At 34.7% G+C, this 17,186-nt stretch overlaps 1 protein-coding gene across 2 annotated transcripts in view; it reads right to left on the bottom strand.

Moving 5' to 3' along the window:
• Positions 1-5,521: 5,521 nt before the first annotated feature.
• The window catches only part of LOC127955888 (protein kinase C-binding protein NELL2), a 47,503-nt gene continuing 35,838 nt past the window's right edge, over positions 5,522-17,186 (bottom strand). For both annotated transcript variants that reach the window (XM_052553496.1, XM_052553497.1), the window contains exons 16-20: positions 13,617-13,757; positions 13,271-13,464; positions 13,007-13,183; positions 7,583-7,810; positions 5,522-6,203 (exon numbers count right to left, since the gene is read on the bottom strand). In XM_052553496.1, the coding sequence (XP_052409456.1) occupies positions 6,162-6,203; positions 7,583-7,810; positions 13,007-13,183; positions 13,271-13,464; positions 13,617-13,757 (782 nt within the window). In that variant the 3' untranslated portion in view covers positions 5,522-6,161. The remainder of the gene's footprint in view (positions 6,204-7,582; positions 7,811-13,006; positions 13,184-13,270; positions 13,465-13,616; positions 13,758-17,186) is intronic.

Genomic DNA, 17,186 nt, shown 5'->3' with positions numbered 1-17,186 from the left:
ACATGGTAGCCACAATTTAACCATTGTTTTGCTACACTAACCATAGTTTAACTGTGGACTTTATGCTAGTAGGCACTAGCATGCTAATGCTAAAGCTGAAAGACAAGGTCACTTTTACATTGAATTTCTGTCTAAGCTTGATTTTAAAGACTAAAGAAGAAATACTGCACAAGATATTAACAGTTGGTTTCAATTAGTTCTTTTTTTTACTGCACTTTTAGCTCTATGCTAATGCCGAATGGCTTGGTCAGTTTTACATAAAATTTCTGTCTAAATTTGAGTTTAAAGCCTGCTAATCATACATTTGTGTATGTATGATCAAATAGCTCTCTTTTAATCCCATGTGACTGTGATATGGTTTTAAAATATCATTACTCTGAAACCTAATTTTCTTGATTAGTGTCTCGTCCCTGTAGTTCTCAGCTACCAAGGCGGACTGACATTTCATTCATTTGACACAGCCTCGGTAGTCATTAATATCTGTAATATGACAGTGTCTTTCTACGAACTGTCAGTAATAGTTAATGTCCTACTTTTTTTAAGCATGACAAATACTGCATAAAATAAATCAATGAGCAGCTCATCGCCAAGAAGAAAACTGGAATAACTACATTTCAAAAGAGGTTGGTTTTCAGATATAAAACATAGGGATTCTGAATCTAAACAGCAGAATAATTTAACAAAAATGCCTTTTATTTTAAAACATACCTGGGCTAAAATACATTTACTGTATGTTTGGGGTCAGTATAGTTTGAAGTGGTCTCTTATGTTCACCAAGATCAAAAATACAGTTAAAATGGTAAAATATTACTATTATTATTTTTTTATTATTATTATTATTTTGATGTTTTAAAATGTAATTTATTCCTGTGATGGCAAAGCTGAATTTTCAGCATTATTGCCCAAGTCTTTATGCTGATTATTATTATTATCTTATTATTTTATTTTTTATTGTTGTGTTGTTGTGATGAGGACAATTTAAAAACATTTATTTGGAAAAACAGATCTTTTATAACGGTGTAAGTGTCATCTTAAATTGAAGATGATATATATATATATATTTAATATATAAATTAAATATACATATATTAAAAAAAATTTTTACAGAACGTTAAACATTTTAAAATATTACAAATTTTACTAATCTCAGCTTGACTGTCAAAAGTCCAATCTATTAGGACTACATACATGTTATTTTCTTTTTTTCTTAATCGTCTTTGCTCACTCTTCTGAGACCTTTATCTCTCTTTCCTAGAATCATATAGAACAATGCCAGCATAATAGCTACTGATCAGTTTATTTAACATATGCTATGTTTCTATATGTGTGTACAAGGGGCATGTACAGTACATCTATATGTCAGAGAGTATCATGGGACCCACTTCTCTCCACTATCACATTCTCTAAATTATTACACTCAGGGTGAGAGGTGATAATGATTATTAAGCCCTATTAATTATCGTAATTGGGAGTGAAAATATTCAGATTTACATCTGTTAGGGGTGTATTAGAATCTCACCCCCTACATCATCTCCCATTATGGTCCAGTAATTGGAAACCATCCTTTTCTACAGAATACAATACTATGAATGATGAAGTCTATTAGGCCTAAATTATTCAAGCCATAAATTGAAAATAAATCTCTTTTGCAAAGCATATAAAGAGAGACTCATAGCAGGAATAAAAAAGGATTTATTTCGTAGCGACAAGGACTGCTTTTAAACTCTGCATTAAGTCCCTTGAGTGTATCGCCGTGTATCGCCTTTATTAGAGAAAAATAATAAAATAAACAGTGGTAGCTCAATATATTCATGCTATTCAAGAGTGTTCATTACTGCATGAACACGCTCGATGGCACAGACATCAAAGGAAAAGCCCTGGCCATAGATCCGCTGAACCTTCAACACAGCATAACCAATCCCCCTTCTGCCATACTTCAGTATTCATGCTTTTCACACACTGAGTGCTTAGGTGGTTTTATGTCAGAGTAAAATCATATCAAAGAAGAGGTTCCCAACCATCGAAATGATTCATCTGACTTCAGATTGGCTCGAAATGACTTTGAACTGCAGCTGTAGTGCTGCTGGTAACAGTGTAACTATTAAAGAGCCAGTAAATATGATGTTAAAAAGGAAACTAAACTTTCCATGCAGTGAAATTAGATCATTCAAGCCACTTCTATAGGTCTCTAAAAGTAATATGGCCGAGAAAATGGATCTCGCTACAGATCTTCTTAATTTCAATTGACTGAAGGGAGCTGAAAAGGTGGGATTGAATGAAAGAGGGAGGGGGAAAGCAAGGGAGAGTGAAAGAGAGAAAGACGGAGATTTCGCACCGAGGCTTACTTCATTCAGTGAAGATCAAAGGTAACATGATTCCTTTTCTTCTGGCGGATCTGAGGTTTTTAACGTGTCTGCTCCTCTCTAAAACGCTGTCTTGCTGAACTGGATAAGACTGGTCAGAGCATCACACCCTTCGCTAACCTCAGTCAGTGAACATTTCCTCCTGTCAGAAACAGTTCATATATGAGGAAATGTACAACATCACATATTATGGAAAATTAACATAACTCGCAGGGTTTGAGGAAACCCCAGCATCGTTATAATAGCCCCCCCAAAAAACATACTTTGCATTGAATTATTAGATTGATACTTTATTTTATATTTTTTGATCATAGTTAAAATGAATAAGCAACATTTTAACTGTGTAACATGCTAGGTGTACATACGGTAGAAGTCAGACAGTTAGTTGACAGTTATTTGCTTTGATATCTTTTGTTGTATTTCTGTACAGCAGTGGTTCTCAATCAGGGACTAGCAGACTTACAAAGGAGCCTCAAAATTACTTAAAATGACTTAAATAATAAAAAAAAGCTCTAAAATATTTTATGTTCTAAAATGTATTTACTGGATAATTATTAAAGATTATAACAAATGGCGACTAATTAATTAAACAAATAAAAATACATATTTATAAAAAAGATGAAAATGATTATCTGGGAGTACTTTATATATTCAATAAAAGTATGATAATTAAGTATTATTTTTATTTTATTTTTTGGTTAACTGGGTTCAGTTGGCAAAAAAAAGGAGGAACATATCAAAACCCTAAAGGGAAAATACTATTGTCTTTATTGTATTTTAGAGCTGATTTTCATAAATCTGAATTGTCTCCATAGGTAATTTTTCATAACTGATTCTGTTATTCTGTGAAGCTACTTTGACAAATCTGTAATGAATAAAGTCCTATAGAAATAAAGGTGACTTGACTAATTGCTCCATTAAAAAAATGACTACTATTATTTTTATACATCCAAAACATCCAAACAATGAAGTCATTCTTATCAGAATATAAGGGATACAAATGAACTATTATTTATATGTCTTTAACACTGTAAAAATCATCAAAAATGTCCCATCATCAGTGAATAATGAAATATCAGTGTGTTCATACAAACTATCACATGGCTTTGTATTGGTCACATTTATGGTGCTTTTACATCCTTCACAAAGCTTGTAAAAATTATCTTCTTTTGAATTTAGTTTGGTTTCCTTGTCAGAAAGAAAGTGATACAGTAGAGGTTTGGAACAATACGAAGGTGAGCAAATGACACCTGAATGTTCATTTTGGGGTGAAGTATCCCTTCAAGCCTGTAAAACTTAGTCAAACAGTCATAAAGAGACGCTCTATCCTCTTTGAGAGTCAGATTTGCTGGCAGTCTGTCCCTCCGGTGCTGACGTAAGAGAAGATCTCAGAGGAGCTCTCCGTGGTGCTGATATTTCCGCTCAAGTGTCGGGCTCTTCTCTGCTACAGGCTTTTCAGAGCCAGCTGGATAACCAGACAACATGTCGGGTCACTTGGTCACTTTTTCAACCCCTCACCACCCCCACCCCAATCTCCCATCTCCTCTCTTCTTCTCTGCTTCTCACAGGCATGTGGAAGCACTAGTCAGACTCTTGGCTCTCCATTAGCCGGCAGACAAATATAGAGCCAAAGTGTCCAACAGAACGGGGAAAGAGACATTGCCAGTTAGTTTTGGCAGGGACCCGATTCGCCACTTTAGCAAGATTACACAATGTGCTGAAAAGGGCAAGAGATTAAAAAAACAAGCACTTGGTGAGAAAGAGAGAGAGAATATATGAATAATAAGCATGGCTACAGAAATTGCAATCAGCATGGTGATTATAGGTCAAAGGTGCAATCAGTAATTTTTCCTACTTTAAATTAAAAAAATAATAATTTAATAGTACTTTTTCATAAAAGTGCTTCTGTGAAAATCATCAGAATGCCCCCCCCCATTTTAAGTGCTCTTGCAGTAAGACAAATAAAAATAAACATAGAAAGTAGTAACAGGATTACAAATGAATAAAAGTATTACATTAACAGATAAAAAACAAACAAGAGTTTAGTATGGTTCCACCATTCTATTTCACATTTTTAAATCAAATTTGTCTTAACAAATTTGTCTTAACAAAACTTAAGTGCTAATAATAATAACAATAACATATATATACATTAGACACGTATTTCATCAAGAGAAAACAGAGACATACCCACAACCATATGTCCACACACACGAGCATACACTATAGGTCAGATAAAGGTTGGCACATGGCGAGGCGAGGGCTGGCACAGTGACATCAGATCTGCAGTATGGTCCCTAATCTGTGGGATCAGTAAAATCAAGGAAATGAGAGGCATCACACTGCAGTAATCTCCTGCAATGGGAAAACTGTGTGCGTGTGAAAGAGATGAGAGAGGCTGTAGAGGCCGGGAAAACAGAACCAGCCACTATCAACCAACTATTCAAAGCAAGTGTAATTGCACAGGATTACTGGCACTGAAATAAGCCCAAGTTCAGCCTGCATGAGAAAAACCAAGAAACTATTGATGGATAGAGACTGAAAGCTCTATTAAATAAAGACTTGAAAGGGAAAAGATACATGGAGGATGTCAATGATGTCAGCAAGGATGGAAACAAGTGGACAAAATAATGATGTGGAAAAAAATACATTATTTTGATGATCCATTGTCTATTTCAAACCCCCAGCTGCCTCAAGGATCCCAAAGCCTCTCAAAAAATATACTTAAAGTCAAGATGAAATCAAAATCTTATTTAGTCTTATTGTGAAAGATTCATCTGTGCTTATTCCAAAGAAAAATCTTTGTAATCTGTAATCTTTAATCTCAGTCAATCTATAATAACACTCTGAAATACTTGCAAACTGCAATTCTTATAAATGATACTTTGACCTTTACAAATCGCAGTACTTTGAATTTCAAAATTTCAGCTTGCATCAAACATTGAAAACAACGTAGACCTCTATTGAAAATCTAACATGAATAGATTTAATGTATTTATACATATTAACATTTTCGGATATACACCTAAATACAAAATATTTAGTAAATGGCAACAAAAATGTTTCAGATGGAGATGAGATTTTCTGATAAACAAATGCCATTTGTTGTTATACTGTTTTGTGTTAAATAAAGAAAAAAGAACAACAATGCATCTGCATATTTTCCAGTGGAAACCTTTTATTTCACCATGACACAATAGTGCACCGAGCCAGGAAACAAAACATCAATTTGACAAGAGGTGCAACAGAAACATCAAAGTAAAGACAGAATTCAAAAGACGTGAGAAACAAACACATTAAATAAACTATTCACAACATCAAGATCATATTTTCCCTGGAAGGGAGCGGAACAACCATTAATACTGGAAGAAGTAAACACTGTAAGGTCATTTACAAAGGATTTGACCATGTCTGCAGTCTGTTGAACCCATCAAGCACAAAACACTGCGATCACTGACAAGTTTTTCAACATAGTTTTGATATTGAAACCTGGAAATTGACTGGACTTCGCAAAACTTTATCTGAATATTGTTTCATGGTTTCCAATGATAATTGATAAATGACAAATGAACATCAGAGAAGCAAATCTGAAACACCGCTCAAAGCTGAAACGATTGGTTGCTTTATCTTTTGTTATGTTCGACTGAGCTATCTGTATATTGTTTATGTTATAATACATATGAGGTTTTGGTATAAAATGATCATCTGAAGGGGATGAAACTGTACAGAGAGCCGAGACAAAGACAAAGGGACGGCGAGAAAAAGAAAAGTAGTCAGACATTTTGTCTTTGAATAGGACTAGAGGCACAAAGGGTCCACAGAGCAACAGATGTGACCATTCTGTAGAGAAAAAGAGAGGGAGGGAGGGAAGGTAAAGGAAGGAGACATTAGTCAAAAAAGGAAAGTAGCCAATTTGACACTCACTCAAGCATTTCCATACTGTATGTGTGTAACGCATTAAATAAGCATCAGTACAGCCTCTCATGATTCATCGCTCAGCTTAAATGATGCTGATGACCTTGGCCAGTCACATAAGGTGCTTTAATAAGCAGATGAATTCTCTCCTGTCCCTGAGCTCTGTTCTTTATTCTTACATTCATCTCACACAGACAAATCTCACAGCATCCGGGAACGGTTTCTGTGTACTGTTCATGTTTCTTAGCTATTTATCTATAAATGACTGGGCACATCATTTAGAGAGGTGTCTAAATGTCAGAGACCACTAGTGAAAATATATCTTATTTATTTATTATCAAAGTCAATTATTATGATTTTTTTCATTACAATTTATATTTTATAAGAAGCCCCAATCATGGCATGCAGCAAAAATAAAAGATGTATAGAAGCCCATTTCTCCAATAAAATTTAAAATAGTTAATTGTGACTTATCTTCTTTGTGACTTCAAGCTTTTTTTCTCAGTTTATATTAAAAATCATAATTTTAAGATATAAACTCAGAATTGCGAGATATAGAAAAAAAGGTCAAAATTGTGAGCAAAAAAATTGCAAATACCTTTAAAAAAAGATTTTTTTTAAACAACAAAAACAAAAAAAGACAGGAAAACACAAAGTATAGTGTTATAAATGTGCATTACTATATATATATATATATATATATATATATATATATATATATATATATATATATATATATATATATATATATATATATATATATATATATATATATATATATATATAAATATATATATATATATATATATATATATATATATATATATATATATATATTGATAATGCTAATAACCATGTAAAATGTTATTGAAGTCTGTGAAAAAGATCCATTAATGCTCACTTATCACAAAATTCCTTTGATTTCTTTGATCTTTTTTTTTTTTCAAGTTTTAAATGAGGTTCTAGATGTGTCTATTCAGTGGGGTCTCAGATTTTTGGATCTCACTGTAAGTGTTTTATGAATAATATTTATATGCACCAAAACAATAAACTCAAAGCTGTGACTGGGCGCACCACCAAAAGCCTTTGCCTTTGACTGAATTGGTATTAAACTGTTTAAAAATAAATTAGCCAGATGTCCATGAAACCCTTAGTGGGCCTGAGGAAGCTGCCTTTGTGAAAATGTGAAAGCATCCAGCTTAAAAATAATGACAAGCACAGGGGTTTACATCTAAATACTCAATAATACATCTTGGTGATTTGCAACGTGTGCGTCTGCGGGTGGTTATGTAAGTGTCAAGTACCTTGCACTGGCAGAGGGAACACTCCGTGCCGTGTTTGGTCCAAGCAGAGCCGCTGAAGCGAGTGATCCCGTATTCATCCACACAGGTCTTGGTGATGTCATTCCGAACGGTATCGGACAGACAGGGGTCCGTGACGCAGCGTGGACAGCATTCGCCCTCTGGAACCACTGTAAACTCACAGTCAGCCACCGGCGCACACGATATCGGCCAGCAGTCCACTTCCCCCCTCTGAGAAACACACAGACAGAGACATATTTCAATTTGATACAGAACAGAATCAATATTTTTTGCAATTCCGTGTGCTACTAGCAGAGGCTAGTGTCACATAAATTACACACTTCCGCTTTAACATGCTGCAAATCACAAATAATGTGTAGCGCTCACTGATCCAGAGAGGAGTGTGTAATGAAGGATCGATACGACACTAGGTCGGAGCTGGTTTCATATAGTCTCACACAGGGCTCTGTTTCCTCCTGCATTCTTTAAAACGCTGAGTAACATCTGCTGGACTGCAGGCAATGTGTCAAGATATATCAAAACTTTGATCCTTTTAGGATGCTTTCCACAGGTGCAAGAATAAAGTGATGGTGTACTTGGAATGACAAACATAAAAGTGTGTGAAGGTCAGTCCAAATAAACACTGCACAGTAAGTGTGAGCAAGACAGACAGAGAAGAAACAGTGTGTATATCTGGGGACAGTATGAGGAGATCAAATGCTTAATATGTTGGCAGAAACTCCCGCCTTTCAGTTAATACTAAATCACTTTACTTTCACTGTGTGAAAAAATGAACGTGTGTGTGTGTGTGTGTTTGTGTTTGTATATAAAAAAAATGTATGCATGTGGCTAACAGCTAAAATGACTATTTTCTATTTTAATATATTTTAAAATGCAATGTATTTCTGTGAAGATAAAGCTGATTTTTAGCAGCCATTACTTCATATATCTAACATGCTGATTGGCTGCTCATTTTTCATTTTATATTATTATCAATGTTGTAAAAAGTTGTGTTGCTTAATTTATTTGTGGAAACCATGATTTTCCATGATTCTTTGATGTATAGAAAGTTCTGAAGAATAGCATTTATTTAAAATTTTATAAAAGTCTTAAATATCACCTATTTATTTTGTCCTTGCTGAATAAAAGTATTAATTTCTTCTTTGAGTCGAGTCATTTTAATGAATCTGTTGATTTCCTCTAATGAATCTGTTGTTCTGATCTAAAAGACTCGGTTACATATTGGACAAATTCAGTTCTAGAGTTCAACTCACTGACTGACTTAAATTTAGACTTTTTCAATAGACATTTTGGGTTTTGAACCATAAAAGTCTTTTATATTATTTTACAGTTGATCTGTGCATTATTAAAATCTTTTCCTTTTGTGTTTCTGAGAAAGATACAGGTTCAAAACCAAATGACGGTGAACCGACTGCCGTATATCACTGAAAGACAACATATTCTTCAGATTACATCCTGAGTCAGACTGAGCAGGTTACGTAGACCTTGATTACAAAGGGAATGCAGATATTTCTCTGAATGTCTCTCTCTCCCCTCCTGGAGATTTCTGTTCCGGAAAACATTCTTTGTTCTTTCACTCCTCACACTTTTGTATTCTTAAAACACAAAGCATTCTTCCCGCCCCATTCTCATTTTTTCGGTGTCTCTTCCGCTCTTTCAAGTTCTGTGTTCTTTTTACTTCACAGGGAAGAAGGAAAAAACTGATGAGAAGAGGGATTCGAAGAGTAAAGGGGGTTGAAAAGGACTAAAAGAAAGCGCTGACTGAAAGAGAATGTGATAACAGTATAAGAACAACAGAAAAGAGACAAACAAAAAGCAACTGTACTGAAACCTAATGAAATTGCAATATAGCTGTGCAAATCTGGTGCTGTTTGATCGTGCTCCTTTCTCGGACACAGATCACACTTGTCTAGGATTAAATAGGACTTTCAATTGAAAGTCAGTTATTGAGCAATTAATCCAAAGGCTGGCTTTAGTGTGGAAAACAAGCCCTTCGTTGGTTAAACCATCCACAACTGTCTAGAGGTCTTTAACTGAATTCATTATAGACCTTCAAGTTTAGCAGTCCTAAACTCTGAGGAAAAGGTTTAGTTCTCTGTGAGACAAAGAAGTGTAAGCTGGGAGCCTGGCATGTCATATGAAGAACCTCTGACAAGTTAAGGAGCGCTGTTTGAACCCATTGTCAGCTCAGCAAATACTGAAGTAGGGATTTTCACTAGAGAGAAAGATAGAGTTAGCTGGACTTTATAACTCAATTCTTCACAGAGTGAAAAAAGTTCTGCATGAAGAAAGAAAAATGGCTTCTGGATGAAAGTTCAGTGCTGAACACCAGCACACAGGAGAGAAAAACACCAGAGGGGTTGAAAACTGCATTGTTCAAGGTTTTGGCACAAGGTTTCCTGACTGAGATATTGCAGAAAGTTCCACTGTGGCAAGCAGTTTCTCTGAATCTGAATCTAATACACAAGGAACAGAATGACAGTGGAGTTTATTCTGAGCGTTGTGCATGTGTGAATGCAAACAGTTTGCTAAAGGGAACATATTTCACACTTTTGCATCATATTCCTTTCCTCGAGTTCAGTTATAATGGTAGGTCAAGGTTGCTTGAACCAAAAAATTGCAGTTCAGTTTTAAGTGACCATTTTCACTCTGACTCTTCAGCTGTTTTTGTCAATGTACTTATGACAAGAACTATGACACGTTATGCTATGAGCTGATCTCCTCATACGTGAGGTTCATATTTTTATCAAGGATGTCCTGCTGAATACTGTAGAGCTGTTGATATATTAACATTAATCATTAGTTAAAAGCAGAGATGTATAGTAACGAAGTAGAACTACTTCACTACTGTACTTAAGTACTAAAAGGCGGTATCTGTACTTTACTGGAGTATTATTTTTTTCTCCTACTTCCACTTTTACTTCGGTACATATTTTCGCTGAGTTTAATACTTTTACTCCGATATTTTTTTTATGTGCTGCATCGTTACTCGTTACAATTATAATAATGTTACGAATCATTCCATTACAAACCACTGCCAGAACTGTAGATGGCAGGTTTGATGAAGCTGGCACATCATTGAGCGAATCAAGCGAGACTGCGCGTGCTGACTGAACTGCTGTGAAGAGAGAGATGAACACCGAGCCGAGCCAGATAATGACTCGTTCACGAGTCAAGAACCGGTTGCATTGGTTTTCGGATGACCAGTAACGTTAGTTCTTTCTGACAGTTCGATTCAATAAACCAGTTGAAGAAAACAGTTCACCGATTCTTTTGCGCTCGATGCAATGGCGTCATTGGCGTTGACTGCACCTGGGCTCATACCATTAACACAGAATCAGTTCAGAATCAATCACCAAAAGAATCAGTTCGGTTCCAGACGCTCTGTGTGTCGGTTTGCTTCACGCTAAATCACACATGCGCAGTATCATCAGCTCCTCGGTTCACGAATCAGACGCGTCTGACAGAAACGGTTCTTGACTCGTGAACGAGTCATTATCTGGCTCGGCTCGGTGTTCATCTTCAGTTCTCTCTTCACAGCAGTTCAGTCAGTGTACTGTTTGAGTCCATGAATTACTCCGGGATATTGGTTTGTTTTAACTCAGAGGGAGTGTCAGACACATTAAACAAGTTAACAGCTTAATTCATCTGTGGATTAATGTGTATTGGAGACGCGAACTGTTTAAAACGATTCAATTCGATTTGGTGGACTGTTTCAAAAAGATCCGGTTACATCGAATGATTCGTTCGCGAACCGGATATCACAAACTGCTTTGTTTTTAACTGTCTTACAACAGACACGGAAGAGAAGACAATGCTGAATAAAGTCGTAGTTTTTACTATTTTTGGACCAAAATGTATTTTCGATGCTTCAAAAAATTCTAAATGACCCTCTGATGTCTTATGGGTTTGAAACAACATGAGGGTAAGTTATTAATGAAATCATTTTGCAAACTGGGCTAACTAACCCTAGTAACCGTTTTTTGTTTACAAGAAGTCACAGTCAAAGGAATTGTGATTGTCCTTTAGGTTAATCATTTGAAATAGTAAAAACAATATGTTCAAACTTTTGACTACTTTCTTTAATAACTACATAACACAATACTTCTACTTTTACTTTCAGTACTTGAGTAGTAAATTTTAAAATAGACTACTTGCAATACTTAAGTACAAAAAATGTTGAATACTTTAGTACTTCTACTTAAGTGTGGTGCTTATAGAGCACTTCAACTTCTACTCAAGTCACTTTTTTGATAGAGCACTTGTACTTTTACTCAAGTATGGGTCTCTAGTACTTTATACATCTCTGGTTAAAAGCGCTTTCATTTCATTGACTTTAAAAGGTTTGCAAAAAAAATATTTTAAATAATTTCCAAAACTCAAAAAAAAAAAAAAAAAAAAAAAATTCTAAATAGTTTTCAAAATACTTTTACTACTACAAATAGATATTATTATTATTACTGTTAAATAATTTATATATGTTATCACAAATAATAAAAATAATATGCAAAAGTCTGAGAAAGTGTTAATTTTTTATTTAATTATGTTTACATTTAGATTTAAAAATGTAGAACAAAGCTAAAGTATGATAAAAATATGTAAGAATGTTTAAATATAGAATTTTATTATTTAAAAATGTTTACCTCATAAATATTAAACATTAAAAACACAATTTAGAAAATAATATAACAATTTTACATTTACCTCATATTAAATAAGTCAATTATATTTAAATAACGCAGAAATATAATCATATCCAAAAGTCTGAGAATATTTTAATGACATATTTTGATTTAAATTAAAAATATGAAAAACAAAGCAAAAGTATGATTAAATATTTAAGAATATTGTATTTAATATTGTTTTAAATGTTTAAAATAGAATATTGTTTTAAATGTTTAAAATAGAATATTGTTTTAAATGTTTAAAATATTGTATTTTATTATAAAAAAATTGAATATTTATATTATTTTTAATATTTTAAATTGTTTACATACTAAATATATATTCATAATAGATTTTTGACAATTAAAATATATATAAAATAATATAATATATGCTACTTAACAAATTATATTTGTTGTTGCTTCCACTGAAATACACAAGATGCTATTTTGAACATTTTCAGATCATACAGTATGAATCACTAGGTTTTATAATACAGTATGTCAGGTTCATTAACATTTTATAATGACAAAAACCACACAGTAATGTATGCAAACACACTTACAAAAATGTTTTTCATTTTTTCTAGTGGTATTGGACATTTGGGCCCCACTGTTTATTTCTAAATGTGGAGATATTTCAATACTTGTTTCTAATGTCCACCATATACTAGTTTATAAATATATACTGGCAATCATAACGCATTACCACATCGAGTTGGCGTAACATGCTGCCACTCACCATGCACTGGCACTGCTGGCAGTTCTCCACCCAGGTCTCTCCATTACTGTACGCCAGCAGACCGTTCTGATGCAAACACTGAGAACTCAGACGAGGGTCGCATTCAGGACAGCACAGCACATCCACCGTGGGATTCTCACAATCACACACCATCCGTCTACACATCACCAACCCCGACTGAAACAGGAGAGAAAGACAAGAGTCGGATTAAAAAGAAAATCAGGTTTCCTTTAACTACAATTCCCATAAGCCCCTTCGGCTCACCTGACAGGAGCAGACCGAGCACCTGTCGTCATCCAGCACCCAAATCTGCCCGTTGTGTTTCACCTTCCCGTCATGGGCGCAGTCGCCCGTGCAGTTCCTACCATGCGGACAGCGGCAGTCATAACCTCCGTCAACGTTAAAGCACACGGTGTCATTAGCACAGCTGTGCCGCCCCATCTCACATTCATCAATGTCTACCAACCAGAAAAAAAAAGACACCAATTAAGTCACCTGTTACATCCAAGGAGTCATGGTTTTGCTGGTTAGCATGATTTAGTTAACTACTACCATACATCTTTCTCCACTGACTTCCATTAAAAAAAAAAACAAATTCGAAACAAGTTACCTTCGCATGACTCTCCATTGGCCGAGAACATTCCGTTGTCATGGTAGCCATCGCGACACTCGCAGTGATACCAGCCAGGAAGGTTGACGCAAGTGGCTCGACTGTCACACTCCACAAATCCATCGGAGCACTCGTCGATGTCTGGAGAGACAAGGTGGAGACACGCATGAGAAAACTCAAGAAGTGTGTGGAAGAAGCACAGGTGAGCACAGCTGTACCTGAACGACGTCAAAAATATCATGAAAAAAAGTGGTAAAAATAGTATGAAATATTATACAGTATGATCTGTTATGGCATTTGAAGCCAGAAGGATATTTAAAGAGAGTGTGTGTATGTGTGTATTTTTTTACTTTTTTCTAGTAAAAAAAATGAAATATATTTAAATTCCATTTATTTCATACTACTGTAAGTATAGTTCAAATCTGTTTACTGACATATTGCTTGAGACTTGCTGATATAAAATAATATGTGACTATTGATGAGGATTGCATGATCTTTAAATAATGTAATGACTCTAAATGTAAGATATTTAAAGTGTGTTTGAACTATACTTGTCATAGTTCCACTTTAACACAATCAAAGATACTTCAGTATATCTTTAGTTGGACTTCAGCACTACTTCTGCACAATTAAAGTGCATTAAGAACAAAATCAGTTGTTCCAGTTTAGTATACTTTAGTACAATTGCAGCACATTTTTATTAAGTACAATAAATATGTAAAGGTATTTGTAACATACTTAGCATTAAATAAATGTTTTTCAAATACATTTTCTGTGACGGTAAGAGGTTTCTTTGTGTGTGTAAAATATGCCCACAAACGAATAACAAAGCAGAAAATGTTCAATTAAATGCAATACAATGTATCTATCACCATAATTTCATTATAAAAATGCCATAAAGTGCATATTCTTAATGTTGAGTTATGCTAGAATGTATTATCGTGTTTCCACAACCTTTTTAAATTCCTAAATGGATGCAAATCTATATACTGTAAGTATATTTGATGTCTGTCCTCACACCAGACACAAAGAAAGGGAGATAAATAGAGCTTCTGCCATGGGCGTCTTAAAAGGAGCGTATCCAACAGCTGTTGATAATGATGCTCTTCAGAATCTATTCAACTTTCAGTGCTTGTCCTTGGAATACACTCTCACAGAAAGCTATGTTGAGCGTCCCTAAGATCCAGCCAGTTCAATGATAACTTCAACCACAATGGCATACTGGGTGAGAAATGATTTTGTTACTTTAACCTTAGGTTACCAAATGTGTTTCACCTCACCCATCTCAGACTGTGCATTATATTGTATTTCAATGCCAATTGAAATGTCTGAAGTGAAGGCAAGGCTGAGAGGGTAAAACAAAAACTGACAAATACTGTGTTTCTGTGGGTGTGCAAGAGAGAGGGAAAAAATGTAGCCTTGAGAGTCTTTGTAAAAGAGCACAGAATATGAGAAACCGCCGAAAGGAGCTTGTGAATTAGGTTTGCAAGTGTTGCATATTAGTATTGCACGGGCTGAGAAATCTTTAAAGGGACAGTTCCCTCGAAATTGAAAAATTCAACATCACTTACTCACGTTCATGTTCTAAATGAACAGAGCACAGCATAAAACCACCACTAAAATATTCAGAAAATGGTCAATTTGATTAAAAAACATACAGTATAGGGCCAAAATATTATAAAATATTGAAGATAAATGTCTTCAGTGTTACATTATCTCATAGAAATCATTCTAATATGCTGTGATGAAAACATAAAATATATGTGGAAACAATATATTTGCTTTCAGAATTTTGTTCTTCCAAACGAACAGCATGTATTAGAAATATTTTACATTATAAATCTCTTTACTGTAATTTCTGATCGATTTAAAGGGAAAAATGTCAGAAAAGTCTTGGATTTACTTAAAAATAACTTAATTTGTGTTCCGAAGATGAACAAAGGTCTTACAGGTTTAAAACAAAATAAGGGTGAGTAAATAATGACAAAACTTTCATTTTGGGGTGAACTAACCCTTTAATGCATCCTTGCTTAATAAAAGCATTACATTTTAAAGAAAGAAAATAGAGAGATTAAACCGTTTAACCTGTACGACATCACATTAATTAAAATGCTTAACACTGGACAATTTCACATTTACAAAATTCATAATATATATATATATATATAATAAAACAATATATAATTAAATTTGGGGTCATTTTCATATAGGGTCATTTTAAAATTGAGTTTATAAACGATAACAGAACATTCTTTTTGGGGTGAACTTTCCCTTTAAGAGAACCTTCTGCAGGAACAATTGATCAGAAGCGGAATGTCTTATGTGAGAATCTTTCATGCAAAGGTTCTGAATATTTTTCACTCCTCTGACTAAGATTTCCACACTTTTTCTAAAGATTTCACTTGCCTAACACTAAATCCCCCATCCCTCCTAAACAAAGAGCGGCGAAAATAACACAAACAATGCTGAATAATACATAGATGTAGGCAGAACTGATGACATTTATTCATTTTCTTCCTTGAGCACAAACACACACTGCACTCATCTCCCTCAGAGGAATGGCTGGCATTTGTGCTGTCAGTTAGAAGTAGCGAGTATTGATTGACTGTGTATTCACGGGCAAACCCCCAGGGTTCCCGCTGTCCTGTAGCCCTGCCACTAATTTGTCACGGAATGTCACAAGTCGACGGCACAGCACACAGTCTCCATCTCATTTGTTCAAAATTTGGGATCCTCAAATATTTCCATTTGTCTGCAGCAGTGAGTTTTGCTCAAGGTCAGTTTAAAGGAAAAATTCACTCAAAAATGAATATTTGTCACACTCGGACAATCCATGATGCAAATGAGAAATTTAGAAATTTAGCATTATCACTTGCTCATCAATGGGTGAATGGGTGCCGTCAGAATGAGAGTTCAAACAGCTGATCAAAATATCACAATAATCCACAAGTAAACTCCAGTTCCTCAATTAATGTCTTGTGATGGGAAAAGCTGCTTATGAGAAACAAATCCAACATCAATCTTCTTAAATTTATAAGACCAGCAAGTTCATAATTCATAGGATTGCTTCCTCCAGTGACAAAGTCCACTCCCTGATGTTCTCTCACTCCAAAATCTACCAACATATTAATTTTGAACTGTTTTGGACGGTTATAAATGGTGATTTATCTGTGCATATTTCTCTGCTGATTCAGATGAGAGAGCTTTTTTCACTTGAGAAAGCAATATTATTAATATTACGGTCGTATTTGAGTACTGTAGGAAACAATGATCTAAAGAATCATAATGATGGATTTGTTTCCTTCAACCTCACATCTGTCCACCTCATATGACATTTATGAACTGGAGTTGTATGGATTACTTGTGGATTATTGTGATGGTTTTATCGGCCGTTTGGAATCTCATTCTGACGGCACCCATTCACATCAGTGAGCAAGAGATGTAATGCAAAATGTAATATTTTTATTTTATTTTAGGGTGAACTATTCCTTTAAGAGAGCAGATTCTTTTGAGATAATCAAGAGGATCAGGGTGTGTAATTTACTAGCAGAACAGGCTGAACACTTCCCG

Source organism: Carassius gibelio, chromosome B4 (assembly GCF_023724105.1).
Source record: "Carassius gibelio isolate Cgi1373 ecotype wild population from Czech Republic chromosome B4, carGib1.2-hapl.c, whole genome shotgun sequence".
Taxonomy (NCBI): domain Eukaryota; kingdom Metazoa; phylum Chordata; class Actinopteri; order Cypriniformes; family Cyprinidae; genus Carassius; species Carassius gibelio.
Note: the sequence above shows the minus strand (reverse complement) of the source record. Positions and strands in the feature narration are given on the sequence as shown.